Here is a 21,724-nt window from a genome sequence, read left to right as displayed (position 1 = left end):
TGGAGTGCTTGAGAGACACTGGGTCCCCCAAGCTCTAATTGAGGATGGTTATGGGTTATGGAGTCTACAAACAACAAGAACCCTTTGACTTTCTTCACTTGGCTTCCAAGACCCCATACTCCTGGTTCTCCTCTTGCCTTCCTGGCCGCTCCATCTCCTCGACCTCTAAACAGTGGAGAGCTCCAGGATTCAGACCATGGAATCTTTTTTGCGGACACCTCATTTCAGCCAGTCCCATAACTTTGTCATCTATATGTTGTTGATGCCCAAATTTTCATCTCCCCTGAACTCCAGGCTTATATGGCCAACTACCTACTGAATCCCTCTGCTCGGAACTCACTGTGACCAAAATGGAGTTCTTAATTCCACATACACCTCCCCCAAAATAAACCTGCTCCTCCTCAGTTTTCTCCATCTCAGTGGACACAAAGAACCTCACTGAGCTGTCCACAAAACCAGAGGCATGCATGACTCTCCCATCTCACCTTCAGTGCAGTCCATCTGTAAGTCGAGACATGGAACGTTGCCCACACCCTGAAACCCCCTTCAGGGGACCGTTTTGCTCACACTCTTTTCCCTCTCCTCAGAGGAAACCTGTTTTTCCTTGTTTTTCTTTATAGATTTTCCAAAGAGTATGTATCTCATAACTTTATACTTAAAGGTTGCCTGTTTTTTTAACTTTATATAAATGAAATCGTTCTATTTGGATTTCTCAATATCTTCTTTCATTCAACATTATTTTTGTGAGGTTTATCATGTTATGTAGCTCTAATCCATTTCCTTCCTTTCATTATATGTAGTGTTTGAATATACCACAACTTATTTATTTACTGTTGTCAATCTCTGTCTTTAAATACATGAACCAGTCCTTATTTAAACTCTGTTTTTCATTGATCCTATATCATGTTTTTGGTTCGTGGTGGCCATAAACCCACAAGACATAAACGATTGTTTTATACAGTCAATTTTAATTTAGATTTCCACATATATTTACCACTTTCTTTGTTCACTGTTTCTTCATTTATGGAATCTTCATTTAGGGAACCTTCCATATGGAATCATTTTCCTTCTGTTTGAAAGATACCCAACTTTAATGAGTCTTTGTTGATGACATTCTGGTTTTTTCTTAAAATGCCTCTAGTTCATCCTCATTCGAAAAGATATTATTCCATCTGTCTTCTGGCTTCCATTGTTGCTGTCTTCTGATTTTTGTTCCTTCAAAGGTAATCTGTTTTTTCTCTCTAGCTAATTTTAAGATCTTCTTTGGTGTTCTACAGTTTTACTATGATGTATTTCTGTGTAAATTTACTTTTATTTATCTGGCTTGGGATGTGAATATTTAACAATCTTTAAATTTGTATCTTTCATCGGTTCTAGAAATTCGCAGCCTTTATCTTTTCAAATACTGCCTCAGTTCTCTTCTTGTCTTCTTCTGGAACCCAGATTAGATTTGTAATAGCTCTGTGATTTTTTTTTTCATTTTTCCTATCTCTATATGTGGATAAGTTCTTCAGATCTACCTTCTGTGCACTGATTTTTTCTTCTGCTATATTTAACCCTGTGCAATGTTTTTAACTTAACACTTACAGTTCTTCATTTTTAGAAGTTCTATTTGATTCTAATTCAGTTTTTTGGTTTTTTTTTTTTGAGACAGAGTCTCACTCTGTTGTCCAAGGTAGAGTGTAGTGGTGTCATCACAGCTCACTGCAACCTCAAACTCCTGGGCTCAAGTGATATTTCTGCCTCAGCCACCACGCCTGGCTTGTTTTTTCTATTTTTGGTAGAGATAGAGTCTCCCTGTTGCTCAGGCTGGTCTTGAACTCCTGACCTCAAGGGATCCTCCCACCTCGGCCTCCCAGAATGCTAGGATTACAGGCATGAGCCATCACGCCTGGCCGATTTTAAAAATATTTTATTCAGCATTAAAATTGCTGAGCCACAGTGACAGAAATGGAAGTGTATTATTTGTGAGTTCCTTAGAGAAAACCAATGGACACCTGCTTTGGGAAATCTGGCTCTGTTTCAACTTCTTCCAATCTCCTCAGTTCCTTCCACAGCCTCTTACTGTTAGGAACTACACAATCCCCCAGGGACTAAAGCCCAATTATTTTCCAGTGCATCTACTCCCTACACAATCAGCGGACTTTCAGGTTGCTCTCCTTACACTCAGCGTTGTTCTCTAACTCCCTGTTCCCTTGCTCTGAGGCATTGGAGTAGTTTATTACCCCGCCCCTTTCTGGGTGCTCTCAACGTTTGAGTGCTTCTCTTTCTACATTCATGGGGTCGGGGGTGTGGAACACCACATTCCCCACCAGGTGGAGGGCTTGCAGTTCTGAGGAATTCTTCCTTTTTATTCCTATCCTACTCTTTATATAGCCCAGGAAAGAGAGGTGATGTTGATGCATCCATGGTTAACAGTAGTAGGGCAAATTCAGCACTCGGCCCCCCTTTGTAAGATCTGAGGGTGTCTAGCCACAAATGTTTTTGTCTCTCTTTAGAATACAGAAGAACTTAATCCTCAACTCTGAGTCCTGGTTACCAATTCTGGAACAACAGGAAAAGTTCCTTTTATCTCCTCTATAACGAGCGACCCCACTGCTGTTGCCAAACCAACGGCTCCCATCACACTCGAAGTAAAATCTACAGTCTTTATCACGACCTCCAAAACTGCTACCGAAAGCTTGTCCACTTGTCCACGAGGCAGAATCAGAAGAATGAGGACAAGCAGTTTGGGGAGGAAGAAAAGAGACATTTTTATTCCTTTGCCAGCAAAGGGAGGAAAAATGGAGACTATCATCTCAAAATCCAAATTTTTCCTGAACACAGGCAGAAATACAGACCTTTTAAAGGGACGGTTCTCAGCAATCACTGTGGTTAAGTATTCTAATCATGCCATCTCTGCCAAAGGCAAAGCCTGTGAACTCTGCCAGCCCACCAGGGAGTTTTAACAAAAGACTTAACCTGCCTCAGGGATGCAGGCCAGGCTGCAGGTCCCAAATACAGTGGAGGAAGTTTTAAAAAGACAGAAAATCGGCTCGTGTCGGTGGCTCACACCTGTAATGCTAGCACTCTGGGAGGCCAAAGCAGGAGGATCACTTGAGCTCAGGAGTTCGAGACCAGCCTGAGCAAGAGCAAAACCCCATCTCTACTAAAAATAGAAAAATTAGTCGGGCGTGGTGACGCACACTTATAGTCCCAGCTCCTCGGGAGGCTGAGGCAAGAGTTCGAGACCAGCCTGAGCAAGAGCAAAACCCCATCTCTACTAAAAATAGAAAAATTAGTCGGGCGTGGTGACGCACACTTATAGTCCCAGCTCCTCGGGAGGCTGAGGCAAGAGGATTGCTTGAGCCCAGGAGTTTGATGTTGCTGTGAGCTAGGCTGTCGCCATAGCACTCTAGCCCGGGAACAGAGCGAGACTCTGTCTCAAAAAAGAAAAAAAAGAGAGAGAGAGAGAGAGAAAGCGACAGAAAATCCCCCCCCCCCCAGGCCATTCCATCACTTATGGCTTGTCCCAAGCACAAAATCCTAAGCAATGGGATACCAAGTAATGAAATAATGTGGTTCACTCTTGCACAGTTTGCTCTTGCACACTGTTCTCGAAGCCACGGATTTATCCTAAGTTGTTTTCTCTCCTGTAGCATCATTACATATTTCTTGGTAGGTGTAGCCTGGAGAGTCACAGTGTGTTCAAGCCTTTGGTAATGACCCATAGGTGGCGATGGCATAGAAGAGATGGAAAATGTCTCTTGAAGATGCAACGTTCCCCACTCCCTAAGTTGCCTCACTCCCTTCCTGTCTTACTCCTATAGCTGAATCAGGACCTGAAATTATCTTGTTGTTATGTTTACGTTTGCATTGTCTGCCTTGGCCACAAGAGCTTACTCGGGCTCCTGAAAGCGGAGTCTTTCCTGGCCGACCCACCCATGTATCCCTCCCCGAGCAGCATGGCCCTGTCGCAGAGTAGGCGCTCAGTGACTACGCGTGGACCACATGCGCACGCGAATATTCGAGTCTCACTGTAGGCCTCGCTGGGCCAGCACAGCAGACCCCACCACTGCGCCCAGAGGGGGCGCGGCGCCCTCGGAGGTCGCCTCTTCGGGGCGCGCGAGGGGCCTTCTGGGAAGTGTAGTTCGTGCACACGCCGCGAGCCCCGCGTTGTGGGGAGCGAGGCTCCTCTTGCGCAGGCGCACTTCCGGCTCTGCCCAGGCTCTGCGGCCATTGTCCAGCCCCCGTGCAGCTGAGACCGCCTTGGGCGGCCCAAAAGCAGATCAGAGTCGGAGAGAATCGAGCCTGCAGCGGGGGGCGGGAAGAGCCGGCCCAAGGCCCTGGGTTGGCCGGAGGTCGCAAATCCGGACCCCTCCTCCGCCCCCGAACGTGGTGATTCCGAGAGCGCGGATCCGGGCGGCACCTCTGACGGGTTTGGCGGGTGTCTGCCGGGCCTCGCCCATCACCCTGCGGGTGGGACTGGGCGTGGCCGGAGGTGGGTGCCCGGGAGGTGGCGGAGCCTTTAATTTGAGGGGAAGGAGAGCGACAGGCCTGGGCGGGGTCCGCGCTGCGCTCTCCCGTCCCCGCTGGAGTAGCGGTTGAGGGGCGGAGGCGGGGCCGGCGGCTGCAGCCCGGCGAGCGGGCCCTGTCCTCTCTCCCCAGCCCCTGTCCGGGACCCGGGCCTTGGCGAGGCAGGAATGGCCCCGAGACCGCCGACGGCTGCGCCTCAGGTGAGCAGCGCGTTTGCAACCGCCTGGGCATCCCATCCCCCTGGGCGTTTGGAGCGGTCACTGTTTTACGCTTGGTGACTCCCGTTCGTGGCTCTGTCTCTTTGGAGCCTCCTAGCCATGCGAAACCCCAAGGCGTCCAGAGCCGGGGGAGCGAGATTCCCAAAGGGGGCTGCACTGAGGGGGAGAGAGAACCAGCGCGGTGCGGTGCGATCTTGTGGAAGGAGTTAAGGTTGGATGCGTTGGGAAGTGTCGTTGTTGAGAGTTCTTTGAACTCTTGTCAATAAGCAATGGAGAGGGTGGGGTGACAGGATGGAAAACTGTAGAGGAGGAGGTAGCCGAGTGTGTGAGGAGAGAGGAGTCCCTGCTTCTGGCCCAGGCCCACAGAGAGGCAGAACGAAGAAGCCCAGTCAGAACATGTCAAGGAAGAGGCTGGAGATGGGTTTTCTTGGGCTAGGAGGCAAAAGAACAAAACCAGGGCTGACTTGCCCCTAGCTTTTCATGTCCTTTTCTGCCTTAACAAAGGTATAATAGTGCACACGACCCCCAGAATTCCGGCCTTCGCTTTAATTAATATGAAGTTGATTTGTGAACCCATTAATTCTTGTAGGAGAGGGGCCACTTTTCTAGAAGCATCACAACTGTGAGGTTATCCATTGATTTACAGAGTATATTGGCGAAAATAAGATTCAAGTGGCCTCTGGATCCTTCAATCCACACCCTTTAGAATTAAGGAAAAGTGACAGATTGTGGTTGCTAGGTGTGTGAGACAATCAAGACCAATCCAGATAAAAACACCAACTAGTAGTGTCCTCTAAAAGCAGTTTACAGTAAATTAAACACACAATATTATAATGCTTTTATTTATTTTTTACTTATGTTTGTTTTACAGGGGTAAGCCTTAAAAAGTAAGATAAGTAACAATACTAGAACAAGACAGGTATTTGGTTTTAGGAGAGCCAGAGCAAATCATGGTCACTTACCACCTTTACATACAAAATGTTTCCTCAGTAGGCTGTGACAATTAGGATGACTTAACACCTCATCAGAGTCTATGGTACTTTCCAAAGAGGGGTTGCCTTTTTAATGGTGACATTGGATACATGTTCTGAGCAGTGAATTTTACGGGCTGCTTTAAACTTCACTTTTAAAGCTGTGTTCCCCCAGCACTCTGGCTCAGTTATATTCCCATGGAGTGGCTTGATGGTCCCCTTAGGTTATCTAACTCAGGCTGTGGATGATGACTAGGGATGAAGGACAGAACAGAACACTGGCTCTACAGTGGGGCTTTTTAGGCAGAAATTTCCCTTTGTCAGTGGTTTCCCTTCTTTGAGGTTGGCCCTCGGAGAATGCAAAGATGAGTAATGAGTCATGTGACTGCTTCTCCGGAAAATTAATTTGGTGGAAGTAGACAGCGTCATGCAGAAATATACCACAAGATAAGTGCTTTGAAGTGCTGTTGCAGAGGTCCAGAGGCTGCTGTGAGTTCGGAGAGGGGCCAGGAAATTTGCCCGTGGGAAGGAGTCAGTTGAGATGTTACCTTTGAGTAGCACAGTCTAAGCAGGTGAAAAAGAAGGGGAAGGGGACAGAGCTGATTGACTTCATGGGTCAGGGGAGTTGGGAGGCAAGATGAGGGGGCATATTCATTAAACCATTGTCCTATGTGACAGCAGCTGTGGGCTGCAGGCGATGGATAGATGAGAGTAGAAGTTTAGAGTTTGTTGTTCTTGACCTTGTAATTCATTCATCTATTCATTCAGCAGATAGTCATTGAGCCCGGTGATGTGTTAGGTGCTTTCCTAGGCAGTTGGAATACTTTAGTGAACAGAATTTATAAAGGACTCTGCTCTCAAGGAGCTTACATTCTGGAAAGGGGAGACAGAAGAATTCAGTAAAAAAGTATATAGTATCCTAGAAGGCAATAGTACCTCAAGAGGGAAAAAAGGTAGAGAAAGGTAAGGGGGATTGAGTGGGGAGGTAGGGGTGCAATTTTAAATAGCGTGGTCAGGGTAAGCCTTTTCCTGATTGCAATAGTGTCACCCAAGCAGACCTGAAGGAGATGAAGAAGTTAATGGCAGTTTTCTCCCAGGTGTCTGGGAGAAAAGCTCGGGGTAGAGGGGAACTGACTTATGCAGGATGTATGTCTGGCATATTGAAGGAGCAGCAAGGAGGCCAGTGTAGCTCAAGCTGATGATTTTGGGCAGGGAACTAGTATGACTTCTTAGATGTAAAGATTGCTGTGAATGATGAATTGTAGGAGAAAGAATTTGGTAGTTAGAGCTCCTTTGGAGAGGTGTTTTGATGGGAGAGACCTTCCCCCTGAGCATAGTTAACAAATACCTGAAGTGGTATGGGTCTGGGAGCAGAAACGGAAGAGGTGGGATACCCCCCACCTAGAGCCCTTAAGATCTGTGGGATGGTTAGTAGCTTTATCTGTCTAAACACTCTGCATCCTTGTTCACCTTTTCTTTACACAGGTACTGCATTTTAAGTGAAGGGGGGAAAAGCGTTTGCCATTTTTAAAGTCGAAGCTGCCAGAACAGTAAGAAATAAGGGACGTTTTCTAAGAAAAACATGGTCTGCATATGGAGACCAGGTTTCTTGGTGTCCTACCTTGATGGGGAGGAAATGGGGAGGGATCAGGGCCTGGTGTCTGTTGATTCCAGATCCTGAGAGCTCTGTGGTTAGATCATCACAATGAACACACCCAGCAAAGCTTGGCTCAGGTCACTCAAACTCAGACAAGATGCTCCTGGGCCACCAGGGGAGGCTACGCCACTTGCTGAATCAGGTTGGGATGTTTGTGGTCAAGGACGTTTGAGTTCCCTCTCTCGCAGAGGTCCCCTTTCTCAGCTTTTTCCTGAGCTGACTAGAGCTAGTCCTTAAGCCTCAGCTCACACAGCTCTTCCCCCAGGTTACGTTAGGGGCCTTTCCTGTGTGTTCCCATAGCAGCTGTGCACACCTGTTACAGTAAGGAGTGGTGTGTTTACCCAGCTGTCTCTGTACCAGGCTTTAGGGCAAGGCCTCCTTTCAACCCTTGCTCCAGAGTAAACGTGAGGTAGTGGGTCTCATATGAATGAACATTCATAGCCTCTTAAGCCCAAGCAGCAATTTTATACTTTCTGCATTTTCTGCTTCTAATATAGCAAAGTTTATATTTTCCACGTACAATGACCCTAACTTTTTGAAAAAATAATTACATGAAACAATATGACTTGCACTGAACAGTTTTAAGAAATTGCCTTTAGGACAACGTTAGGATGTCAAAACCTGTTCCTGCAAGACCTGTTTCAAAAATATAATTCTTTTCCTGACTTTCTGTCTTGCATTATTAATACTTTTATTTTATTAGAATATATCTTATTAAAATATGTGAGTATAATATAGTATTACAGACTTTTTAGCTTCAATATAATCTTTTTTCAAGTTTTAAAATTGTACTAAAATATAATATAATAACACTTATAATCTTAACTGATTTTAAGGTGTGCACTAGTATTAAATACATTCACATGTTGTGCAGCCATCAGCACTGTCCATCTTCAGAACTCTTTTCATCTTGTAAAACTGAAACTCTGTAATCCATTAAACAATAACTCCCCATGCTTCCCTCCCCCCAGCCCCTGGTAACCACCATTCTACGTTCTTTCTCTATGATTTTTGACTCATATATTAATGGGATCACACAGTATTTTTCTTTTTGTGACTAGCTTATTTCACTTATCCTCAAGGTTCATCTAAGTTGTAAGAGTTGTCAGAGTTTCCTTTCTTTTTAAGGCTAAATAAAACATCTTAAGATAAAAGCCTTTTTAAGGCTGAGTACAATTCCACTATACATATTATACCACATTTTGCTTACCCAGTGATCTTTGATGAACACTTGGGTTGTTTCGTGTTTTAGCTATTGTGAATAATGCTGCTATGGCATTGAACATGAACTTGAGGCATGGAGTCATTGAACATGGGTATACAAATATCTCTTTGAGACCTTGCTTTCTGTTCTTTTGGCTGTATACTCAGAAGTGAAGTTACTGGATCATATGGTAAATTCTATTTTTAATTCTTTTGAGGAACTGCCATACTGTTTTCCATAGATGCCGTGCCCTTCTTTGGTCCTACTGACAGTGCACAAAGGGTTCCAATTTCTCAACATCCTTGCCAGCACTTGTTATTTTCTGGGTTTTTGATAGTAGCCATCCTAGTGGATAAGAGGTGGTATCTCAGTGTAGTTTTAATTTGCATTTCTCTAATGATTAGTGATGTTGAGCATCTTTCATGTGCTTTTTGGCCATTTGTATATTTCTTTCCAGAAATTTTTATTCAAGTCCTTTGCCCACTTTTGAATTGGGTTTTTTGTTGTTGAGTTTTAGGAGTTCTCTATGGATTCTGGATATTAATCTCTTCATATTATAGACTCATTTATGATCCTTCTTCCTTAGGATCTCTGTATTTGTTTTGATGAATTTCCTTTTCTCCCTATGCATGTTTTTTCCCTTAACTATTTTAATTATAACATATTTTAAATTTCATATCATTTTTATGAGGATTTTTCTTTTGTTCTTGTAATCAGTTTTAATGACTGTATTATATTGCTTTGCCTAAATGTGCCAAAATTTATTTAGCCATTTCTTATAGGATATTTAGGTTGTTTCTAAAATGTTAGTGTAAATAATACTGGGATCAAATCCCATTTGGTTACAGTACATAATTCTTTCAAAATACAATTGAACTTTTTTTTTTAATTTCAGCATATTATGGGGACACAAAAGTTTAAGTTACGTATATTGCCCTTGCCCCCCCACCCCCCACCCGCGTCAGAGCTTCAAGCGTGTCCATCCCCTATACAGTGCGCATTGCACTCATTATGTATGTATACACCCATCCCCTCCCCACCCCACATCTGCCCGACACCCGATTAATGACAATTGAACATTTTTAAAAGAGATCTCTGTAACAGGTTTTGGTGTCATGCTTATGTTTAATTTGTGGAACATTCAGACTGCTTTTTTTTTTCTGTCTTTTGAAAGAATTTACCTGTAAAACATTTAGACTCAGGATTTTTATAGAGAGGATGATTTAGGAATAATTTTCTCTATTTCCTCCTCAATTATTAAGGTTTCTGCTTTTTTTGTGTCAGCATTGACCATACAGAATTTAAAAATTACCCACTTCATGTCGGGCAGATGTGGGTGGGGGAGGGGATGGGTGTATACATACATAATGAGTGCAATGCGCACTGTCTAGGGGATGGACATGCTTGAACTCTGACTGGGGGCCGGGGGGCGGGGCAAGGGCAATATATGTAACCTAAACTTTTGTACCCCCACAATATGCTAAAATAATAATAAAAAATAATTACCTACTTTATTAAGATTTTTCACATTTCTGACCGGGCGTGGTGGCTCGTGCCTGTAATCCTAGCACTCTGGGAGGCCGAGGCGGGCGGATTGTTTGAGCTCAGGGGTTCGAGACCAGCCTTAGCAAGAGCAAGACCCAAAATAGAAAGAAATTATATGGACAGCTAAAAATACATATAGAAAAAATTAGCCGGGCATGGTGGCGCATGCCTATAGTCCCAGCTACTCAGGAGGCTGAGGCAGGAGGATCACTTGAGCCCAGGAGTTTGAGGTTGCTGTGAGCTAGGCTGATGCCACGGCACTCTAGCCTGGGTGACAGAGTGAGACTCTGTCTCAAAAAAAAGGGGGGGGGGCCCTAAGTGTGTACAGCAAACTGTTGAGAGATTATTTCTGGAGAGTAAAGTGGGATTGGTTATGGGGATGAAGAGGGCCATCACTTTCTACTGCCAATCCTTGCTGCCTTTGTTACAAAATCCAAATACCATTTCTGCCTATCCTGTAACCCTACTTATTAGATTTTGTAACAAAGGAAATGAATGGGCAGCAAGGAATTGGTAATTGTATGAAAAGACTTGGCTTTGAAGGAATCTGAGAAGATAGCTAAGTGGGAATATAGCTTTGCAGGGCAAACTACCCCTCATGACTTTCCTGCCTGACATACTACTAGATCCTTTAAAAACTGATGAAAACAACTAGTGTATATAACCCAACATTACCAGCTCAGGCTAACATATGTGTGGTCACTGCTTCTATTAGATCCTACAGTATGTTCCCAGTATTGCCATGGGAACATTTGTAGGGTTGATCCCTAGTTGAGCAGGAATGTGATCCTACAGGAATCAGTGACGTTCAAAGATGTGTCTGTGGACTTCACCCAGGAAGAATGGCACCACATCGACCCTGCTCAGAGGAGATTATACAGGGATGTGATGCTGGAGAACTACAGCCACCTGGTTTCTGTTGGTAAGGACCAGTTCTGAGTGTCTTGCCTATTGGTGGGTCTTTCCTTCCTTGGTTGCTAAGGTTGTGATGCTCATAGCTTACGTAACCGTGAGCAGGGTGTGCAGGGTGTGCAGGGGTCAGAGTCTGTTAATCTCATTGGGACCCAGCTTTATGGGATTTTGAGCCTGCTCTTTAGGTAAAAGGTCTTTATTTTGCAGAACTGGAAATAGGCAATTTGATTGCATGACTCGTTAAGTTGCACCTTTTTTTTCCTTCAGAGTTCCCGAGGATCAAGGACTAGTACTGACTTGTCCTTAGGAGGGTTCTTTGTCCACTTGCACAAACAACCAAATCTTGTGTATTTACCTATGAGCAGGATATCAAGTTTCCAAGCCAGATGTGATCTTCAAATTGGAGCAAGGAGAAGAGCCATGGATATCAGAGGGAGAAATCCAAAGACCTTTCTGTCCAGGTAAATGAGAATGAGTGAGAATCGGGCATATAGGAATGAATGCAGATGCTGGCACAGCTTAGGAAGGGGAAGCTGCCTTTAGCATCTGGGTTGGGAGCCCCTAGACCTGCATAGGAAGCTGAAGCCACCTGGGTGACACCTCTTTATGTCTCTCTTTTTCAAAAGGGTGTCAGTAGGTCTTAGAGGCAAAGGGACCCCTTTTTTCTTTCTAAAAGTAGCTTTTGCCCTACACTCAGAATACCATTTCTGCCTATCTTGTAACCCTACTTATTGGATTATTTTCTCCTGGTGGCCTCCAACTTCTTTCATTAATTAGATATCCCTTTTCTACTCATTCAGACGTGAATTGAAACCCCTAGTCTCTTATTTTGTCTTGTTTCTTTCACTGTCAGATGCCCTAGACTTACAGGAAACACCCACAGCCTTGATTCCCCCTCCTTCATAACCTATCTGCAGATGCCTTTCCCTGACCATATGCCTAAAACATCTGTCTGGGGAGGAACAGCATCTTCCTTCCATCCCACATTTGTGCTGATTGACTCATTGCTCCTCCGTGGTTCCTGGAGTATCATCCTCTCCTAGTCTCCTGGCTTGCTAAGTGCTGCTTGGCTTTAGGTCTTTGGCATTTCTTGCTTTCCCCCCTCACTCCCCCCCACCCCCGAGTGGATCTTCCTTAAGGAGTCTGCCCTCTAGACTCTAGACCTTCTCTGTTACCTCCCTAAAAGGGTCCTGCTTTTTGGTTGTTACAGTTCCTTATTCTATGAAGTAGATTTAGAAATCTCCCTTACTTGTACCCTGGTCATTTCTTTTTCTCTCACAGGACCTCTCCCCACTTGACATTTCACACAATTCATACTGAATATGTAGAGTCTAAATTCATCATCTTTTATCCCCAGCCAGCACATTTTGGTACCTTGCCCATTTCCCATTTCTACCCTTGTCTGTTAGAATCCACTGGATTTCCAATCAATCCCTCAAGCCAGACATCATAATCAGTTTAGTCCTTTTTCTTTCCATGTGGGTTATTTTCTTCCTTTGAGAAATAGCTTAGAGTTTTCCTGCCTTTTAACTTCTACTGATAGCATCCTAAACCAGGCCCTGGATTTAAATTACTATCATTATCAGCTAGAATTTCTCACTTAGTCTTTTCTTTTTATAATCCATATTGGATTTTTAAAATTACAGCTTTATTGAGATATGATTCACATACGATAAGATTCACCCCTTTAAAGTGTACAGATCAGTGTTTTTTCATATATTCAGAGATTTATACAAATATTACCACTATCTAATTTGAGAACATTTGTATCACCCTGAAAAGAAACTTCATATCCATTAATGGTTACTCCCCATTCCTCACTCCTTTTAGCCCCTGACAACCACTAATCTACTTTCTATCTTTATGGATTTGGCTATTCTGCACAGTTCATATAAATGGAATCACATAATATATGACTGGCTTGTTGCACCTTGCCTAATGTTTTTAAGATTCATTTATTTGTAGCATGTATCAGTACTTCATTCCTTTTTATTCAGTTCCATGGTTATACCACACCTTGTTTAACCATTCATCGGTTCATGGACCATACTGGATTTTAATGCTTTATCTTCATAAAACCTCTGACAAAACCTTACTATTACTCCCTATACCTCATTATAGGAAGTAGAAACTCCCTTGATTTAAAGGTCTTTTATCATACCTTGTAGTATTATCTTTCTTTTCCTGCTAAAACAAGCTCCCCTTAAGTTGAACTTCTTTTAATATTCTCTGCAAGTAGCATATACTTCCCCCTCATTAGGTAATATGTTCTGCCTATCCAAAGCTATCTGTTCTTGGGGTTCAAGGTGTATTTAATCCATGAGATAATGTCTACTAATATATCTTCCCTGATCACAAATATTATTTATATCATCTCTGCTATACAAACTCAGATTTAATAATATACCATGTTGCTTCTATGCTTAGATTTCAGGCTCATGGAGGATGGATCTATTTATTATAGTATTTCTATATATTCTATCTGTGTTGCAGAGCATATAGAAAGCAGTCAGAAATTACTTGATTGATTATTATGAAATGTGGCTGGAGAAATAACTTCCTCATTAGTTATTTCTACAAGCATTTCTCAAATGACCCACTGAGTGTTCTTAAAAAAACATATAAATCATTCTCTGCCCTCAGGAGTTTAGAGTTGATTCTTGTTGCAGGGTAAGGAATTTTGGGGTTTAGTGCCCCATTGTTGTTGTTTTTCCTTCCCAACAGTTTATTATGAAAATTTTCAAATATATAGAAAAGTTGGAAAAATTATACAGCCAACACATCTACCACCAAGATCATTACATTTGTTGTCATTAACATTTTGTTATATTTGCGTTATCATGTATCTCTTCAGCTATCCATTTATCAATTCCTCTTTTTGATGTATTTCCAAGTAAGTTGCAGACATGAGGACATTCTTCTACCTCTCCACACTTGAGCATGCGTATCATTAACTAGAGTTCAATATTTGTTTACAGTTGTATGTTTTAAGGAAATGTTACATACAGTGAAATGTACAACTCTTATATGTGCCATCTAGTTGGTCTCAACAAATGCATGAATGCATTAAACCCAAATTCCTGTCAATATGGAACATTTTCATCGCTCCAGAAAGCTCCCTGCCCTTAGTTTTTTTGGGTTTCTTGTTTGTTTTTTTTTTTTTGAGACAGAGTCTCGCTCTGTTGCCCAGGCTAGAGTGCTGTGGCGTCAGCCTAGCTCACAGCAGTCTCAAACTCCTGGGCTCAGGCGATCCTCCTGCCTCTGCCTACTGAGTAGTTGGGACAGTCATGCACCACCATGCCTGGCTAATTTTTTCTATTTTTAGTTGCCCAGCTAATTTTTTTTCTATTTTTAGTAGAGACAGGGTCTCACTCTTGTTCAGGCTCGTCTCAAACTCCTGAGCTCAAGCAATCCTCTGCCTTGGCCTCCCAGACTACGAGGATTATAGGCATGAGCTACCACGCCCAGCCTTCTGCCCTTAGATTTTAAAGGTTCCCATTCTTAGAACCTAGGTATTAATTAATTCTCTGCTATTGGTATTCAGAAGTAAAAATGGAGACTTAGAGATCAATTTATTAGGCAGATTGAAATACATCCTCCTTGGTCAGGAGAGGTGATTAGTGTAGACCTGGAGCTCAAATGGACCAAAAGCACCAGTTGTAAGGGCAGAGATGATTTGCCTCCTGAAATACTACTTTTCCTCAGTTTGTAAAGTATAGCCCTTGATCTCCCAAGTATGTCAAAGAACCATTTTGGTTAGCTCACTGGGTATAGATTTTCTTTACAGAACTTGGAGACCTGGAACCTTAAAGACTAGACCTTAAATAAATTATTAAATAGATGTATTAGGAAAATAGATTTCATGGTGGTTTGTGAAAGGACAGGAGACATGGAGAGCAGATAGGATCCTGCAAGGTAGACTATGATCTATTCCATTTGTACCATGCCTAACATGCTCGTGCTCACTTATTGCCTTATTCCCTAACCAGCCCTCCTAGATGGGCTTTCCTTATTCTCTGGACTTACCACAGTCTGGATCTACAGTCTTCACTATTACCTCTCTTCATTCTTCCTTTCCTCCATTTTGGGGCTTTTCCCCAGGATACAGGACTAATTTCAAAACAGAGTCAGGTATAATTTGTATCTCTTTCATTTCCTAATTCCTACTGTAGCAGTTTGTTTCAACAGGAAGGAATAGGGGACTTTTGCACTTTGGATTTCTTTCAGACTGGAAGACCAGGCCTGAAGCTAAATCATCATATCTGCAGCAGAATGTATCAGAAGTACCCCATAGCACAGATAATCTCTCACATGCCACATTAGAAGACTCCTGGGACGTTGACAGCCAGTTAGTGAGGCACCAGGAAAACTGGAAGAGACATCTGGGGCCAGAGGCACCCACCCAGAAGAAAATAATCACACCACAAGAAAGTTTTGAGCAGAATAAATTTGGGGAAAACTCTAGATTGAACACAGACATGGTTACACAACTGAACATTCCTTTTAGACTAGGACTTAGTGAATGTGAGACACTTGGAAGCAATTTGGGACATAATTCAGACTTACTTAATCAGAGCAATATCCTTACAAAAAAGAAACCTTTTAAATGTAATAAATGTAGAAAAGCCTTTATTCATAGATCATCACTTACTAAACATGAGAAAACTCACAAAGGAGAGGGAGCTTTCCCCAATGGTACAGATCAGGGAATTTATCCTGGAAAGAAACACCATGAATGTACTGACTGTGGGAAAACCTTCCTTTGGAAGACACAGCTTACTGAGCATCAGAGAATTCACACTGGGGAGAAACCCTTTGAATGTAATGTGTGTGGAAAGGCCTTCAGGCATAGCTCATCCCTTGGTCAACATGAGAATGCTCATACGGGAGAGAAACCCTATCAATGTAGTCTCTGTGGTAAAGCCTTCCAGCGTAGCTCCTCCCTTGTTCAACACCAGAGAATTCACACCGGAGAGAAGCCCTATCGATGTAATCTATGTGGGAGGTCCTTTAGGCATGGCACATCCCTCACTCAACACGAGGTCACACATAGTGGAGAGAAGCCCTTCCAATGTAAAGAATGTGGGAAAGCCTTCAGTCGTTGTTCTTCCCTAGTCCAACATGAGAGGACTCATACTGGCGAGAAACCTTTTGAATGTAGCATATGTGGGAGGGCTTTTGGTCAGAGCCCATCCCTTTATAAACATATGAGGATTCATAAGAGGGGCAAACCTTACCAAAGCAATAACTATAGCATAGATTTCAAGCATAGCTTATCTCTTACACAAGATGAAAGCACTCTAACTGAAGTGAAATCCTATCATTGTAATGACTGTGGGGAAGACTTTAGTCACATTACAGACTTTACTGACCATCAGAGGATTCATTCTGGAGAGAACCCCTATGACTGTGAGCAGGCCTTTAGTCAACAACCTATTTCTCATCCTGGGGAGAAACCATATCAGTGTAATGTATGTGGAAAAGCTTTCAAAAGGAGTACAAGTTTCATAGAGCATCACAGAATTCATACTGGAGAAAAACCCTATGAATGTAATGAGTGTGGAGAAGCCTTCAGTCGACGCTCATCGCTTACTCAGCATGAGAGAACCCACACTGGAGAGAAACCCTATGAATGTATAGACTGTGGAAAAGCCTTCAGTCAAAGTTCATCTCTTATTCAGCATGAGAGAACTCATACCGGAGAGAAACCCTATGAATGTAATGAATGTGGACGAGCCTTCCGAAAGAAAACCAACCTGCATGATCATCAGAGAATTCATACTGGAGAAAAACCCTATTCTTGTAAGGAATGTGGGAAAAACTTTAGCCGAAGCTCAGCTCTTACTAAACACCAGAGGATTCATGCACGAAATAAACTTTAGAAACCCTGAAATTGAATGTGCAGAACACTTTAGCTAAAATACTGTTCTGATTCAGTATCAGGATTCTTACTAGAGAGGAAGCTTGAGAATATGATGAATCATGTGTGTTTTTATGTTGTGTGTGGAGAAAACTGTGCCAGTCAACAGAATTTTGTTTAATAAATAAAAGCCACATTCTCAGATCTAATCACAGACTGTTGTAAAACAACTACAAACACCATATGTAGCCAGTTGGAAATGATATGCCTATATATTGGACTTTATAAAGCTTCTAAATATATGCAGGAGATCACCAAGTTTCAACAGCTTGACTTGTAACTCCCACTGTTGACAGCCTTTTAAAAACATAAAACTCCTGCTATAATAACTGACTCTTATTTTAAAATTGTTTGACAACTGCACTCAACTGCAGCTCTTACATTAACTTCACCATGGAAACTAATTCCACCTCCAGGAATTCACCATTCGAAGAATTAGGTCAACTAGCTCAACCACTTCATTGTACAGATGAAGATACTGAAAACCAAAGATGTGAAGTGGTTTGCACAGTATGATACAACCTAAATGGCAAAGCTGGGTTGAGAATTCAGGTTTCCTGGATCTTTGGCTCCATGGCCTTGCCACTAAAAAGGTATTTTGGAATTCAGAGGGCTTTAAAATAATTTTTTTTTGAGACAGAGTCTTGCTCTGTTGCCCTGGGTAGAGTGCAGTGGCGTCATTGTAGCAACTTCTTACAAGCTTACAACCAAAAAACAAACTGTAGATAGTTGAACTACTGGTGACATTTTCCCTTTTCCCAGTTGTAATTATTCTTCCAGCTAACATGTCAGTTTCATAGAACTAATAAATCCTTTTATTGTGCTTTTTGTGGCATACCCATGAAAAAGCACTTCCCCAAACTTCCTGTATCAGATCAGTGGGAAAATGACACAAAACTAAGAGAAATTTTTCCCGGTTAATTTTACTGTAGAGAAGTATAAGTCCAGTTACCCATTGCCATAAAGTTTGTCTTTGACTCAGAGAAACACTATGTACTGGCTCATTTTGTGTGAAAAGGTAATATTTCACCATTAAAAAAAAAGTGAACTTATTTTAGCTCTGTGGTGCCTTTGCATCAGTAAAGCATGAGCTAAGCTTAAGTGGCCTGCTCTATCCCCTAATGGCCTATCCTAAAGGAATTTCCAGAACCTTTGTTGATTCATCACAGAGCAGAGAAATTTGGAAGCAATTGTGGACACTGGCCCCTTTCACACAAGAGCCTCTCCCTTCAAGATAGGCAAATTTTTCCATCCCTAATTATGAATCATGGGGTGAAATGATGTCGCTAGTGTTGATGGTGAACCTTACCTACTGGCTTCTTTTTGTGCCAGATAGCAGCATCCATCACCCTTCTCTCATCCTGGATGGCATGAGGCAGCTCTTAAGCGTTCTTCATCCTTTGCAGGGAAAAATGTGCATGGGGGCTGAAATGTCTGTGCCGACCAATGAGTCTATCACCTGTGAAGTACAATGGGCTATTCCATAGCATATCTGCCCTTCTGAGATGTTAACCACTAAAAAAAAAAAACTTTGTTTATGATACTCCATGCTTAGCTCTCACACAATGCCGAGACCATGCTTGTGTTGTCTGATATGTAGTTGACAATGGGTAATTCTACTCAGACCCTCCCCTACTGATTGGCTGGGATGCATGTCAGGATCTTATTTTGCTGCTGGTTGTTTGGGGGGTTCCCATAGTGGCCTACTTGCAGGAATGGCATGAATTGTAACCAACTGAGTGCTGCTCTGCTCCATTGTTATGGAGGTTTATAAAAACTTAGGTCTAGAAGACCTAAAGGAGACCACTCATGTGTGTTTGGGGTCTGGCCTGGATCCAGCCACTACTCTGAATTTCAGCACATCTTCACTGACAGGGAGCGAGCCCAGGATGTATGTGTAGCTGATTGAGCAGAGGGCTTTCCTAGTCCCAGCAGCCATGCACCGTACACTTATACATAGCCTTTCAGAGCTACAGGAAACACATCCTTGTAACATCATTGTATTCTTTCAATAAATAGCCTTCTGAGTTGAGTGGGAGTCAGTTTGTCTTTTTCAATTTTTAGAACTTGGCTAAGATTTAAGAATGGCACATCAAGAAGGAAGGATTGCTGCTAAACTCATCATAGCCAGGTGAGTTGTTAATACCTACCATTTATTGAATGCTTACTATTTAAAAGACATTGTGTTAATGTTTCATTTTATTCAGTCCTTACAACTCCTAGTTAGAGGTGTTGTGGTTGCTCTTGTCTTTTTCTGCCCAGCTCTCCCACACTCTTCCTCTTGTAACAATTCCTGGTGTACTGACCGCAAAAACACAAGTCAGGATGTCCCCAGGGCTCAGTGATAGTTCTAGAGGAAGGATTGTGACCTAGTTCAGCCAACTGGAGTCCTTTGCCAGAATTTTTTCAATGTAGAGCTGGAAGGAGAACTTTATGTTGGGGTTGCTATGCTGGAAAGGTAAAGACCTAGAGGTTCTATGAGTCCAATTTCTTACCAGAGATGGGACGTCTGTTGTATAGGACATGATGATGTTCTCCTTTCTATTCCCTGAGGTCCTAGGACCTAGCTTAATTTCTGAAGCTCTCCTTAGGATTCAGTGAGCTTCCCACTATTAGTCCAACACATCCTCCTTTTTGTGCAAGCTAATTTTTTGTTTCTGTTGCTTGCATTAAAGAAACCTAATACATGTATTATATCCTTGTTTTATAATGGGAGGGGGGTCTCAAAAGATACATTAACTCACCCAAGGTAGTATTTAATATTTCCCATCATAGATTCAAGCTTTGAACCGGGATTGTCTGACCCCAAAGGGATAGCTCTTAACCTCTAACTCCAGTGTCTCCAGAACCATGTTTTGTTCAAGATGCTGCATGTAACTCAATGTCATTTGGGGATGAGTGGTTGAAGGGACATGATGACATTAAGTTGAGACTGAGTAAAGACAAAATGATGAAGAGCCTTGGAATGTTTTTCTCAACTATTTCAGTAAATTAAATCTGCTAAATTCACCCACAATTCTCACACCTTAATATTATCAGTTATTTACATTTGCCTATACTGTAGATAAAAATATTATACTTAAAAAAACTTTATCATAAATGTTTTTCATGTTGCTACACAAGTCTCCTACTATTGAGACAATATTTGGATTGTTTTTGATGTTGGTGTTTATAATAATGACATTGAATAAGCACCCCACCTTTTTTTCCTATTGAATTTTAAAAAGTATGCTCAGAATGAGATTAAATAAAATATCCAAAATGAGATTACTGTGTCAGCATATATAGGGTGGCAAAACCAGCTGGTGTGGGACTCATACAAGAATAAGCTTGGTAAGACAGTGCAGGAGTAATAGTCTCAAAATTGCAAAAAGGAGCTAGGGGAGAACCAGTCTCCCACCTCTGCCTCATGATGCCTGGACAAGGGCCCCAGGGCAGCCATTATATCTGCCAGGGCATCTAGCACACCCGTATGGAAGATAAGAAAATACTTCACTTATTAATGGTGGTGATGCTCAGATCTTTATAGCTGCAATGGGCTTTTATAAATAATAACTAAGCTGGTTAATTCCTACTCGTCTTTTAAAATGCAAATGGCACTTCTGAAAAGGTTTTGCTGACTCCCACTTCAACTAAATTGGTCTCCTTTTAAATTTTTATAGATTACTACTAATGTCTTTCATGTTACCACAATTTGTATTTGTGATTATTTGATATTTTTTTCCCCACACTAGATTGTGAGTTCCAGGAAGGCAGAGTCCCACGTCTGTTTGTTCCCCTCCTTATCACAATACCAAGTAGTAGGTACTTAAGATAGTCTTTTAAGTGAGCAATCAAGTTGAGATTCATTGATAAAGACAGTAGGCTCATAAATGGAAAGGTCTTGAAGTCAGAATATTGCAAAACAAAACAATGTGATACTATTTCATACCAATTAGGCTGGCAAAAATTTAGAAATCTGGCAAGGAGGAAACGAGAACTTTCACATACTACTGGTGGGAGGGTAAATTGGTATAATCATTTTGGGGAGTAATTTGGCAATATCCGGTAAAATCAAAGCTAAGCATACCTCATGTTGCAAGAGAAATTCTCCCATGTAGGCACAGAGAGACACAAGGATGTTCATTGCAGCAGTGTTGGAAAGAATAGATATAAGGGTACAACAGAAACATTAGTAAATGAATGAGTTAATACATTGTGGCATATTGTTATAATTTGATATACAGCATTTAAATTTAGGAGCCAAAGCATCTGCCAAAACAAACAAAATCTAGCTCTGCCTATTCTATTCCCATGCAGCTAAACGTGGCTGAAGAAAAACAGAACCATGATGATTTGTCCCACTTTAATTTCTGTCTGCTAACCTCCCACACTTGTTTCCCTAGTCCAGTCATTGCCCCACTCTCCTAAGGTGCTTTTATACCTTCTCTCTTCTCTGACCTCCAGCACTTGGCCACTCCTTTCTCAGCTGGTGACCTTATTTCCTAGTTAAGGGAGAACAATAAAAGCAATCAGAAGATAACTCCTCACCTGTGTACATCTCATCCTTGCACTCTTCCTTCCTGTTGCTATGGTTGACACTTTGTTTTCTTGTCTAACACCAGCTCTCCCTCTGGTATATTAGATCCCATCCTTCAACTAGGGCATCGTTCCTACAGGTGTCCTTTTTCTGGCATCTTTTTTTTCCCCTTGTCTACTGGATCTTTCCCGTCAGCATAATGTGTAATTTTTCTCATCTCGAATGTATTCTACATTCCCTTCCACCTACCTACCACTCCCATT

General features: G+C 42.2%; 1 protein-coding gene across 2 annotated transcripts; it reads left to right on the top strand.

Moving 5' to 3' along the window:
* Positions 1-4,187: 4,187 nt before the first annotated feature.
* Positions 4,188-18,974, top strand: ZFP90 (ZFP90 zinc finger protein). 2 transcript variants are annotated; one of them, XM_045533402.1, is made up of 5 exons: positions 4,188-4,458; positions 4,648-4,715; positions 10,906-11,032; positions 11,388-11,483; positions 15,250-18,974. In XM_045533402.1, exons 2-5 carry the CDS (start codon positions 4,683-4,685, stop codon positions 16,902-16,904), a joined length of 1,911 nt encoding a protein of 636 aa, XP_045389358.1. In that variant the 5' UTR covers positions 4,188-4,458; positions 4,648-4,682; the 3' UTR covers positions 16,905-18,974. The 2 variants fall into 2 exon arrangements, with proteins under 2 accessions (XP_045389358.1, XP_045389357.1); XM_045533401.1 differs by having other exon boundaries at positions 4,188-4,480.
* Positions 18,975-21,724: the final 2,750 nt, after the last annotated feature.

This window comes from Lemur catta, chromosome 20, assembly GCF_020740605.2.
Source record: "Lemur catta isolate mLemCat1 chromosome 20, mLemCat1.pri, whole genome shotgun sequence".
Lineage (NCBI taxonomy): Eukaryota > Metazoa > Chordata > Mammalia > Primates > Lemuridae > Lemur > Lemur catta.
This window is presented reverse-complemented; position numbering and strand designations above follow the sequence as displayed.